The sequence below is a fragment of the Larimichthys crocea genome, chromosome XXIV (genome assembly GCF_000972845.2).
Source record: "Larimichthys crocea isolate SSNF chromosome XXIV, L_crocea_2.0, whole genome shotgun sequence".
NCBI lineage: Eukaryota > Metazoa > Chordata > Actinopteri > Sciaenidae > Larimichthys > Larimichthys crocea.
This window is the reverse complement of record NC_040034.1, coordinates 6,555,274-6,568,631: the sequence shown is the minus strand read 5'-3', so window position 1 is coordinate 6,568,631 and position 13,358 is coordinate 6,555,274. Positions and strand designations below refer to the sequence as shown.

At 41.7% G+C, this 13,358-nt stretch overlaps 1 protein-coding gene across 1 annotated transcript in view; it reads right to left on the bottom strand.

Annotated features, from left to right (window-relative positions):
- Window positions 1–7,028: 7,028 nt before the first annotated feature.
- Window positions 7,029–13,358, bottom strand: part of hs6st1a (heparan sulfate 6-O-sulfotransferase 1a) — a 62,938-nt gene continuing 56,608 nt past the window's right edge. The window contains exon 4 of the mRNA XM_027274942.1: window positions 7,029–11,385. Coding sequence (XP_027130743.1) covers window positions 11,059–11,385 — 327 coding nt within the window. The 3' untranslated portion in view covers window positions 7,029–11,058. The remainder of the gene's footprint in view (window positions 11,386–13,358) is intronic.

The following is a 13,358-nucleotide window of genomic DNA, read 5'->3' as shown; positions in this document are numbered from 1 at the left end:
TACAGCGTCAACAGCTGACACGTGACACGAGCGAAAACAGACAATTAAAAAGTGTGAGGATTAAAAAGTGTGAGGCAATTAACTTCACTGCCTATAACCCCTGAATCCCAAACTGAAAACATATAATTAAACATAATATTTTTATTCTACTCAATTGAAATAAATATTTTTATTATTATATAAAATCTTGTTATTGTAGATGATATGCCATGATTGCTTAATTTGTCTTTAACTTGTTTTATATATTATTTATTTTATTTACTTTTCTTTTTCCCTTCCTTCTAAGGTATTGCACTCTGGGCATGTCTTGTGTATTTAAATGTGCTATATAAATAAATGACTTATACAATTCATATAATCATACTATCATACTTAGCAGAGAGCATTTCTCAGGTTTGCTTACCATATTTTATTTATTACCAAATATTTTTCTGGCACAATAAGATGATTGATTGAGAATTTTATTGTAAAAGCCACCCAAAAAATAAATAAATAAGATAAGATAAAATAAATGAAGAAAAAGAAAATACAACGAAAAAAACGGGTCAAACCTGTACACGCACCAACTCAATTGTAATTTCTTAACTAGTGCAAATAAATATACATGTTCAAAAAGGAGTAGGAAAGAAGTGTAACACTTATATATTCCTACCCCTCTGCTTATTATTTATTTTATTTTAAAGTAATTAGATCAGGTATACACTCAGCTGCTTTTAAAAGCATGAATTCTGCAACTATTATTATTATTATACTTACAATACTAATATTATTATTATTATTAACTTCTACTACTACTATTATGTATTATTAACTACTACTACTACATTATTTTATTATTAACTACTACTACTATTATTATAATAGTTTATATTAGTGAATATTATTATTATTATATTCATTAATTAATTAATTAAGAGCACTCAAAAGATAAAAGGTCCACAGTACACTAAATAAAAAGGGTCAAATACACAATAAATGAAACACTGTGAATGCATAGCAACATGTGCAGCTTTAAAAGACAGAAATTAACTAACTGTATATGTATCAATGTAAACCTGACTGAGGTCACCTTGCACTACACCATCATGGACGTTTAATCGTGGAGCACTCTTATGCCATCGTTATCAGCCACACTGAGCCTCTGCATGAAACGCCACAGGTAGACTGTATAAACGGGGTACAAAAAGCTCCAAAGAAAGCCACCTTCATTTTCCAAACATATGCCAGTCCTACATGCAAGCATATTAGCCCCACTGTGGCTCCCCAGCCGACACTGTGGAGTCTGTCTGCTTCCTGGGAACCATCATCATCTCCCAGGACCTCAAAGTTCGACCTGAACATCAGCAGAGCAAGCTGAGGCCATAGACAAAAACCTGCCAAAGACAGGGATGGTGCACTTCTACACCGCCATCATTGAGTCCATCCCCACCTCCTCCATCACCATCTGGTACGCTGCTGCCACTGCCAAGGACAAGGGCAGACTGCAGCATGTCATTTGGGCTGCTGAGAAGGTGATTGGCTCTCCAGGACCCTGAGATGTTCTGGACACAAACTTTTTAAGACACTTCCCTCACGTCTCCACAGTTTTTTTCCTGACTGGCCTCATCAACAAGACCCCTCGCGTTACATTAACACAGGGTCTACTGTGTTACATTAACCTGTTTACCTTTTATTTAACATCTTTCACACTATCTGGCAAATATTTTGCTGCACAAACTGCACAGACTGCACTGTACTTTTCACTTTAAAAACATATTCCACTACTTGATATCTTCCTTATATGTTTTTACTTACTTGTTATGCACCAACACACCTTGTATGTGGAAACCTACTTGGCTAAATCAGTTTCTGATTTCTAATTATAACTTCCATTTATCTGATGTCCCCACAGTGTTGCATGACAAAGGATAATACTGTTGTAATCAGCCCCCTGCCACCAAATACCTTTTAATTTTGAATTTGTTTTCCTGAAATGCTGCTTTCCTTAAATGACCTGAGATGACTATTGAACCAGAACGGTGTAATTTTGCTCTAAATATATAGGGAACCTGTTTTTCTTTGGTAACCTCTGTAGTGGTCACAGCATCACAACTTCGAGTGAAATATTGCTTTTATACAACAGTTCTATGTAGCAGTTTAATAGGAATTCTGATATTTCTTTCAAAATACATAAAACATGTTGGAAAATAGTTGCTGAAAACATGAAAAGACTTTGAACGATATATAAATGAAATATGAAAAACTGTTGGAAACTGAATATGATTAGCTGATAATAAACGTAAGAATTAATACACAGCCATGAATTATAACGGCTGTGGATTATCTTTGGCACATGCGACTTCGTGCCTATATGACTGAATTACAGCTGTGCTGATATTCAGTTCAACATCACTCCCTCTCATGTGATGTTTAATTTAAGAATACTGTTACTAAAGCAACACACCTGTTAATTCCAGCTCGTTGTAGACTTTATTGTGCACTTGACACTAAAAAAATCAACCTGCTGCTGTTTAAATCTGCACAGATTTTGATGCTAAGCTTCCAGTTTTCTTTCCTTATATTCTTGTTTAACTGTTGCTCAAAGGGATGTTTGTCTCTTTCTGCCCATTCTGAAGTCAGTCCTATTGCAAAAGTTTTATACAAAATCTACTTATACAGAACTTTTAAAAAATAGTATTAAAAACACAGGTGATCCCAAACCTTTGAAGGGTGATGTATGTGTGTGTGTATATCTGTATATACACACACATATTGCTCATTTTTATAGTAAAATCAATCCAATATAATTCATAAAAACACATTAAACCTGAGTTCTTTAATATAATTTGATCCTATCTGTATAGCTGTGCACGTAAAAAAGTTCAGGGCCTCCACACTAATTTTACACCAGACACTGCTAAGGTGATCCACACACACACACATATATTCATATATATATATTTGGGACTTGATTTGACAGAACTGCACATATTAATTTGAAAAACAGCTCATGGAAATGAGGTTTGCTGTGTGCATGGTGTGATAGCCATGGGAAATAAATCCTGTATTTAGAATAAGCCAAAGCTGTCCCTTTGGTTAACAGTATTTGTTATGTGGTAATGAAAAACTAGAGAAACTGAAATCGCTCTAGTTTTGAGGAAGGCACTCGGGATTCCTGTGGTCCATTTTGTAAACCTTTACCTTGAGTTTGTGTGATGGACTGTAATGCTTTGCACCTCTGGGACAGATTGGTAAAAGGTGCCAGGCTCCCTGTCCACCTGTTGTGTGGTCTTGATAAAAAAAGAAGATGAAAGGCACGGAGACGCTGTCCCAGGGTGTAGAGACATGCCTCTTGCTTTTTCATTTACTCACTCTGCAGCCTAAATTAAATTGGACAGCTGATCCTCCAGAGGGAGCAGTTCCAGGGTTTGATTTAACATTATATAAAAAGCAGCGACATTAATTATCCTGCTGGATTTGACCTTCACTTTGAAGTGCACGTGCACACCTCGCACATGTAGATGCGTGTGCATAGACACACACAATCCGACACAAAAATCTGTTGTATCCCTACGAGGACAGGCCAAAACGGCATCATCAGACAGTCCTTGCAAGTATAGCTTAACCTAGCATCGCTCAAACACACACACACACACACACACACACGCTGCCCACAGGGCCTGTTCATCTGTCAAGGAGGTGACATCTTCAGATGAATTATGGGAGATGGTTGTCATCTTCTCCGGGGTCACATGCGAAATGGCGAACCCGGGCTGTGGGCTCCCTCTCCTCACACTATCACACGTCAGCCATTTTAGAGGTTGAAAGCCTCGACGGGGGACCAAAACGACCTCAATTAAACCTCCATTAATATTAATACATTTTGTCGTTTCACGTGAGTTGCCGCTAATTAAATGTGTCCCTGACTGTATAATGGGGGTCAACCAGGGTCTTCCACATGAAGCTAATTCACCACATTACAGGCACCCAACACTGCGCTGGTCTGGGCTCAGATCTTAAATACAGAAGGCGACAAGGGCAGTGTTGGTTACCTTGGCGTTTGTAACATATAAACATATTTATAACTTTTTAATTAGGCTCACTGACTTTTTTGTGCACGGAAACTTTACAGTCTTCATCTTTTACACACTCACATTGCGCGTGCATGTGTCACCTCATGCGTATAAAAGAGAATATATCACCCCTCTAACAGCCGTACAGTTCATGTTTGGCCCTGACCCAGGGTTTGTATCCTGCTCTATTTCTCCAACATCAACATTTTATCAGACTTTTATGTAGAGGTTAATAAGTTTGCAGCGGATCAGCTCTTTATGAGCCCCTGGGCCTCAGCTCCTTGCACACACACACATACACAAAAAAACACACACACAACAAACACACATTTTAAGACCATAATGGGATTGTGGGATTCCTCAGATTGGACTCCCACTGGTGTCCGTCTGTAAGCACTCCAGAGCTGCATGCTGCCTCGGAGGTTGAACTCTTATGTTCAATCCTTTAATATCATGAGAGGTGATTTGTTGTTGACCTGGGAGATTAGCCAAACCCGGAGTGGAAGGTCAGATAATGGCCCCAGATGTCCGATCAAATCATATTTATTTTTATTGCTGAAGGAAAAATGTGCGCTGCCCACACTGGATTGTGCTCTCTCTCGCTGGCCTGTGCGATTACAGGGTATTGAACCTCTGCAAATTGTTTGTGTATAGAGATTTATCTGCATTGTATATTTGACTATGAAGGTCTGAGCCATGCTTTTGCTGCTGCTGGAAATGAGTCAACCAGGGAGAGAGAGAAGACCGAACTCCATGGTGACCGGTGCCGGTGCCAAGAGGGGCAGTCCTCCAGAACTACAATAGCCTGGCTCTGATGCATGTAGAGGAGGCACTCAGTGTGAACTTATCTGCAGAATTCCACGTTGAAAATAAGCGATAATAATGCCAGAGCCTCTTTGTTTGCATGAAAGAAGCATGGGACCGGCAATGAGGAGCTGCAGCTAGTTTGACCTCCTAATAATGGACCGCAGCCAGAGCCCATACAATCAGTCAGAGCCGGATTCCCACTGCAGGAGCACTTTCTCTCAAACACTCATATGCACATGTTCATCCAAACAAAAGCTGTCCAGCCTTATGCAGTAGCTGAGCCATTATTGTTTGTTTAGTCCAGCTGCACTTGAAATGACAGCGACCCAGAGCTATGGGGAGGATTAAAGACTGTGTTCAGTCCAATACATGCACCAGCTGCCAGAGAGGCTGCACAGCCTTCCCGTTCTCTCTCTGCTCATATGTCAGACACAAAAACATCCCCTCGTCCCTCCTGTCTTACATAAAGAGTCTCTCTGATTTTCCTCATCTCTTCCTCCTTTTGTTCTAGTCCATGCTGCCTGCCCATTCTGATTTCCCTCCAGCTATAAGCCTCTGCCTCTCGCTGTCCAGGGAAATTATTTTCCCGCCCTGCCTCGAGGGGGTCAAAGTTGAAGCTCAGCGGACTGTTGATGAGACAGGGCGAACGCCTTTGCTCTGCTCCCTCTGCTTTTGCGTGCTCAGCCAAGGACAGGGAATGATATTTATACCGGCCCGCTGTCTCTGTCCCCTTCTCGCCAGACGCCTACCTGCAGAAGCAGCAGCAGAGGAAGAAGATGCGTATTTGTGTGCATGTACGTGCGTGAGTGTCTGCAGATTGAATTAGGCTGTAGATCACTGCTGACAGGGTTGAGGCTGTCATTTGGGGGGCTGCTTTATGGGGTCACGGTCCTGTGGTTAGTGTAGGCGAGTGGTTGAAATGCCCTCTAGTTATAGACTGGTCTGGCGGATAGAAGTGCAGAAACCTGGAGGGCAAAGCTCCCACACAAGTTGTCAAAAAATCACTAACTGAGTATTTCTGAGATGAATATGTGGCTACATTTCAAGTTCAGTTTGTTAGATTTAAAAAAAAAAAAAAGAGAGATGTTTTTCATGCCCGTGTGCTTGATATAGAGCGGGATGACATAATAAACTAGAAAACTGCTTTTCCTGCAGAAAAAAATGTGGCGTGGATGCCTTCTGCTGAAATGATGCAAAAATGTGAAATGAGCTAAAATAATAATAAATAAAAAAACAGTAAATACTGTTATATACTATATATATAAATACTAAAGTGTGAGGTGCTGAAAGTTTGAATGAAGTCTGTAGCTGAATGTAGAAGTCGTGAACGTTGAAAGTGTTGAAGGTTTGTAGAAAGACCTTCCACGCCTTTGCGGCAGGATTACTGTAACGCACTTTATCTTGGAGTCAGCCGGTCCTCCCTCGCACGTCTCCAGTTAGTTCAGAATGCTGCCGCTCGCCTCCTAAACTGGAACGCGTAAGAGGGAGCACATTACTCCCATTTTAGCCTCTCTCCACTGGCTGCCTGTGCATTTTAAAATCCATTTTAAGATTCTTTTATTTGTTTTTAAATTTTCAAAAGGTCTCGCCCCGCCTTACCTCTCTGAGCTGCTCCAACCATACACTCCTGCCTGGTGCCTCAGGTCAGCTGATCAGCTGCTCCTGGAGGTACCAAGGGCTAAACGGAAGCTCAGAGGGGACAGAGCCTTTTCCGCTGCTGGTCCTAAATTATGGAATGACCTCCCTCTACGCATTAGACAAACTCCTTCACTGTCCATTTTTAAAACGCGTATTAAGACCCATTTTTATTCCTTGCATGAGACTCTGTTTCTGTTTTTGCTTTATTATTATTTTATTATTGTTTTTATATTGTTCTTATGTTTTATGTCTTATATTTCATGTTCTAATTCATGTACAGCACTTTGTGTCAGCCCACCTGTCTTTAAAAAGGGCTTTATAAATAAAGTTGAGTGAGTTGAAAGATTTGAAGTTTGATCCATTCATTTTAACGTATAATCTGGAAAAAGTTGAATATCTTAAGTATCAAAGGTACGAATTAGTAAAAATACATGCCATCATGTCCTAAATGAGCTGAAGGTTGTGATAATTCAATGGTGCCAAAAAAGGTGGAAGAATAATGATAGCAGTGACAACCACAACACAATCAGGTCTGTAAAAATGAAATATTTTAATTGGTGGCTTTGATGATTCATTTTTGCAATCATAAGAAACAAACCCAGAATGATGCATACAGAAGGAGCCAGAGACAGACTGCACACAAGTCTCCATCACACTCTTTAACACATCTTTTTTTAAAAACAAAACAAAAACAACAAAAAAAACATGATGATGTTAGCGACACCTGGGCTGCTTCATTGTCACAAAGGAAAGAAGCTGTTAAGACATCAGATATACATAGTGATGAGACACAATATTTGAGTATAGCTTTACAGCAACAATTCCTGGAATCATTTCAGTGATTCATTGCTCAGGGATGGAGGGGGGGGGGGATTTTTGAGGAACTCTTCGAGTCTGATGGTCATTTGAAACTGGAACGCTGAAAAACAAAAAAACAAAACGCACTCCCAAAGGTAGAGAATCGGTTTTGTATTCGGCCTTTTTAACCGCTAATGCAGAGCCAGATTTCGGTTTGGAGCCAAAACACGGCCCGAACATAAGAGCGAGTCTGACTTCGGAAAAAGAGGTTGTGGGCAAAATGCCTGGAGCTGCAGCGTTTTCAAGTCTCCAGTTTCAAGAAGACAATGAAGGGGGAAGTTAATACAAAACAGAAAAAAAAAAAGAAAGGGGGGAGATCCATCTTCCCATATCTTGCGTTACTTTGAAGGCTACACAAAAAGCAGCATATTGACTCTGGATGTATCCCAATACCTTTCATCACCCCCCTTGCCTTTGTTCGTCTCTCCTTCCCTTCATGAATCATCCCTGATTTTAAAAAGGAGCTGATCAAAAAAAATATTTAAAAAAAGGTGAGACAGGGTGATAAGTTGAAATTTAACAAGGAGGGCGGTGGGTGGCTTAATTGTTGGTTTCCACCTCCTGACTTTAATACAATCTATCGTAACATAATATTCATCTTAATAATACCAAGGAAGCATGCTCGCCTCCTCCATGACACCAAACTTTCATTACTACATTCAGTTTGATTAAATCGTGCTGTGACGTCTTTTTCCCTTCCCACTTTTACATTCCCCCACCTCCTCATCGGTTTGCATGTAGGCAGAGTTAGAGTTGGCATATGAATCCAGCATTAAATAAAAAAAATAATAATAAAAATCTCCTCAGATTTATAATAAACTAACACACTTAAACATCTGTGATCACCTTTAGTGAGCGTTTACGACCTGAAAATGAGACGAGAACACATGAAACACTGACTAAAATCAACATGTAGCTTATTTAATGCTTCAACTTGCTCGCCAACAAACTGCTGGAAGTCGAATACAGAACCGTTAAACTGATAATACCAAAAAGTTAAACTGAGATTATCCTGATGTGACGCAGTCAGAGACGAGTAACCACTCTGTTGTCGTTTTAAAAATCACACAATCCACTCACAGTTACAATCCATCTTTGGCCGAGTACGGACACTTTCAAAGTTTAATTTTAGCCTTTAGGGAATTAATCAAATGAAAACAGCTGACATAATCTGCCTTGCACCTCAGCACTTTCTTCACGTAGTGTTTCCTTCGATAACCGTAGAGGAAAACGTTCATTTTTCCGTCCGGTCGAATGTTTCCAATGTTATTTTTGGGGCTGATAAAAGGTTTCCCCGAGGCGAAAACCTTCGTTTAAATCAGATATTTCCACACACTTCCTACTATGCTGGAATGTAGGCTAAGTCTGGAGCACAGGTAGAGCCTGCAGCCATCACAGTCTATAGAAACGTTACATTTAAATGTTAAATATGCCCCCCCAAGGGCCGGCATTATCTCGTCCCGGCCAGACAGCTGACACCTGTGGGGTCACAAACATTCCCTTTGAAGATACGACTAGCTGCTGGATAACAAGTCAAAAAAAATGATTTCCCTCGGAGGATTTTAAACGTACTAACCAGTGAGAGAGACATAAATGTTTTCTGCTCGTGGAAAAGAAGGAGGAGAGATCAAATGTTTAATACGAGATTCATTACCATCGTTGAATCTGGATAATTTTGCATAAGCCAGAACCAAATTCACCAAATTCTGTCACCTGAAATCAAAATTTGACAGATTTCATGACTGAGTCACAGAATTTGGCGCGATCGTTGGAGCCCGGCCGTCGTTACCCGACCCTCCTTGTGGATTTTCAAGAGTGAAGACACGTCACACGGGCAAAAACATAAATAGGATTTTAGATAATTATAGTGATACAGTCCTTATGTGTAACCACGTCATGTCATGGGGAGGAGACAAGAACAAGGAGGGAAGAAAGTGGTAAAGGAAAGAGCAGAGTGGTGAAGAGATATTGGCTTGGATCAGGGACTCCAACAAAAAATAAAAAATTGGTCATGGAATCAGTCATTCACAAAAAGGCATCCTCGCTCAGTCAGTCAGTCAGGCAGGCACACTATTTACAAAGGCATACACATACGCCAATCAAAGGCATACTGTACATACTATTTACACACACGGAAACACACTCATCCACGCGCACACACACGAGTAGTCAGAGAAATTATGGTAGACGTAATATCTGGCAATATTTATGTTGACGATGATCCCAGTACGTAGAGGCACTGCTACCTCCGGATCTTCACGGTAAAAACAAGTTTAAAACAAACAAAACAAAAAAAACGCGGACACACTATAATGAACTACTGGTCACCGCCGCCGCGTCCGCCTCTTACAGCGGGTGGGTTGTTCTGAGAACGCAGCTTCGTGGTTTAGAAAATAAAAGAAGAAGAAGAAGGAGAAACTGAAAACGCCACCCACTACATTAAGGCTCACATTGCCATGGTGACCAGTAGTTCCGCAACTCCCATCTCGAGCATTTGTCTGAGTTAAGGCCACCGAAGCCCTCACCGCTCACACAGCACGGTTCCTGGCAACAAACCTGCAGCAGACTCACTCCTCGCTCTGCCTGCCTGCCTGCCTTTGATTTCTTCACACCTATACAAGGTTTTTTCGGCTCCGTAATTGGCTGTTATTCTCTGCAGGATTTGAGAAATGAAACTTGTTAAGTGACAGGAGTATTGGGAACTTTAACAGAGCAACAAACCACTCCCCAACCCGACCCAACAAGATGCAAAGGCTTCAGTAATGGCTATGGTCCGTTGTACGTCCGTCTGATCGGTTAGCTTCGACGTATAAAAACCGATAAAAAAATAAAAGAAATAAAAAGGAATCACTTTTCTTTAGGCAGCAATATTGGTCTCAGTGTTATTACAACTCTGCTTTTAAAAAAGCACAAACACAAAGAAAACACAAATGAAAATCATCCTAAAAATGAGAGTCACTATTTCATGACCGAAGCGTGTTCATGTGGGTGAAATGGCTGAATTTTTTTTTCTTTAAGCAGAAAGCTTTATTACACAACTCAGTCCAACTTTTCTTTGCTTTGTTCTCCGACCGTCTCGTAAGCGTTCTCCCGAGTCCCTTTTGTTTTTTTGTTTGTTTTGTTTTTTTAAAAGTGGAGCATCCAGGAAGTAGACTGGTCCTTTTTTTTTTTTTCCTTTTCTTTTTTTTTTTCTTAGCAAAAGATTAGTGGGAATTCACAGACTTTTAATTTTATTTTCTCATGCTCCATATTAGGCCACAGAGAACGAAAGGAATACAGGAGGAGGAGGCGAAGGAGGAGGAGGCGGAGGAGGTGGAGAGATGGATGAGATACTCGGTTGTCAGCAACTCTTGGAGCTCTCTCGTTCTCTCTCCTCTGCTCAGTCAGTAATGATGATAAGAGAGACAGAGACACTCAGAGGTGCGAGGGGGGGGAAAGGCAAGCGGGCGCTAATAACAACCGGGCGAACCTCGATAATGTGAAGCTGATGCGATGGACCGTGCCCAGGTCTCCATAGCAACCACCTGGACTCTGGTTCCCGCGGCCCAAACTCTCCGGTAAAGTCTGTTTGTCAGTTATTTGGGTCTTTAATGCAGGCGCCACTCTTTGTGTATGTCTGTGTGTGTGTGTGTGTTTGTGTGTATATATGTGTGCGTGTTTCACATTACATATGCATGTCTGTGTGTTTGTTCTCATTCTGCTGCTACCAGCGGTTGATAATCTGGTTCATGTAGTCCTCGGTGGGGAGCCGGCTGCCCGCCTCCTCCGTTCTGCCTCCTTCCTCGCCCTCCTCCCGCTCCTCCCTATCCCCTTCGACGTCCTCCAGTGTCGACACCGAGCTCTGCCGGCTGTGGGAGGGCCACAGGTTGACGCCGAGGCCCAGGCCCTGGTGGGTCTGCTGCATGTGGTTCTTGATGCGCTGCTGCCGCCTCTCTTGCTGCCTGGTGTACTGGTAGCGCTGCTGGAACAGGTCCCTGGCGTAGTCGTAAAGCTCCATGTCGAGCTCATTCAGCTCCTCTATACGCTGGACCTGAAGAGGAGGGAGCAGATGAAAAGGTTTAAGTTTGTAGACGGTAGCTCGACGGCAGAGAACAGAGAAGAAATGTGGATTGAAAGAACGTAAAAAGAAGGTCAGGAAACAAAGTTAGAGCTGTTTGTGAACAGCATCTACTGAGCTAAACGATGATGGATTACAAAATAAAGGCGGCCTTTTGAGACTAAATGTTCTTTGCTTTAATTCAAGCCTAACTGTTTGAGTGGATGAAATAGATAAATGAAAAAAGCAGACATGCGGAGGTGGAAATGGAGAAATCAAAGCGTAGGTGAAAGCATTTTATCAACCTTAACTTAAGAAATGACTTCTATCCCTGCTGATGTCTCGGTAAGCCCCGCTGACCTTGTAAAAGCGAACCTACTCTCGCCACAAAAAAACAACCAAGGTGTTTATGTAACCGGGAAAATGCAGCTTTGCAACAGTGATGATTTAGGTCTGTTACGAATGGCCTATTTTTGACATTGGTTGGAGTTTTGAGACCAATTATTGACATTCAGCGCTGTCAATTTCGCCCCAATAGTTCCTGAACCATTACAGGGCGCTCAGACCGTAAACCCACCTCTATTACCAACAACGTCATGGGGGTTTGCTAGTGGGGACGTTTCAGTGAGACAGTAATGAATAAGAAATAACAAAATTACATCCATGGCGTCCAGTTTGAGTAACAGATTCACGAGTTTGAATTTATGAGTAATAATCTGAAGTTTTCATGACAGCAAGTAATAATCTCCCGGGGAATAAACCCGGACAACCCTCCTAGAACCTAGAACCCACTGGATTGGCCTCATTCAAATGAACGAACACTGAAGTGGATCTGAACACGGCTTCAGACAGTACTACACTTAGAGCAGGGACTTTTTGGCACCTGGATCTACTTTTACGTGGACTAAATCGAGTTTGATTTCTTTCTCAAAACACAGGTGAAGATGGTGAAGTTGTCTTGGAAAGCTCCTGTGGTGGAAACACCCAAATACAGGACACTGGTTAACTTTTAGAGTGTTTCTCAGGAGGGTTTTTGAGATCAATTATTGACGTTCAGTGCTGTCAACTTTGCCCAAATAGTCCCCGAACCATCACACTGTAAATTTGGCTGTGAGACAGTAATGAATAAGAAATAAAAAAAATTACATCCATGGCGTCCAGTTTGAGTAACAGATTCACGAGTTTGAATTCATGAGTAATAATCTGAAGTTTTGGAACAAAGGTTGAGCCAAGTGTACTCTCGCTGGCCTGGCCTCATTTAAATGAATGAGTGCTGAAGTGGATCTGGACATGGCTTTAGACCGTACTACCCTTGGAGCAGGGACTTTTTGGCACCTGGATCTACTGTCTGGTTTCTTTCTCAAAACACAGGTGAAGTCGCCTGCGGTGGAAACGCCCTGATACAGAACATTTTGTACAAAAGCTTCACAGGACCTCTAGATGGAGAGTGAGGGGGAACAGCGTGCCGGCAATATGCAGTGCATGATAACAGAAATGTGTTTGATGTTGTGGTTGTGCGGTGCAGCTGGCTGTACTGGCGTGTGTCATCTGCTTGCGAGTGAATTCAACGCGGAAATGTGTTTAATTAAGAAAATCCCTTTGAAATCTGCGATGGAGTGCTGGATTTCATTTGTGGGCAGTGTGTGCGAGGAACAGAGGGAAGCGCCGCGCCGCATTAATGTTAGAAAATTAGAGATGTTTGATCGGCAGCGCGGGGGGTGGGTGGGGGGTTGCACCGGCACAAAGCATGGGGAAAGGCGTCAGCTGAGCTGAAGTCGTCAACACAAAGAGCTCGCGTATCAGAGAACAGCCGTGGTATAATTTAGAAACCAGTTTCAGTCAATAATGACTCACTGGGATCTAAGTGGGCTTTCAGCGGCTTTGCAGGAGAGAGTGAAGTAAATGTTCACCTGCTGATGTAATTACCTCACTTCTAATAAATAACCGAGTAATGACACACTTTCACA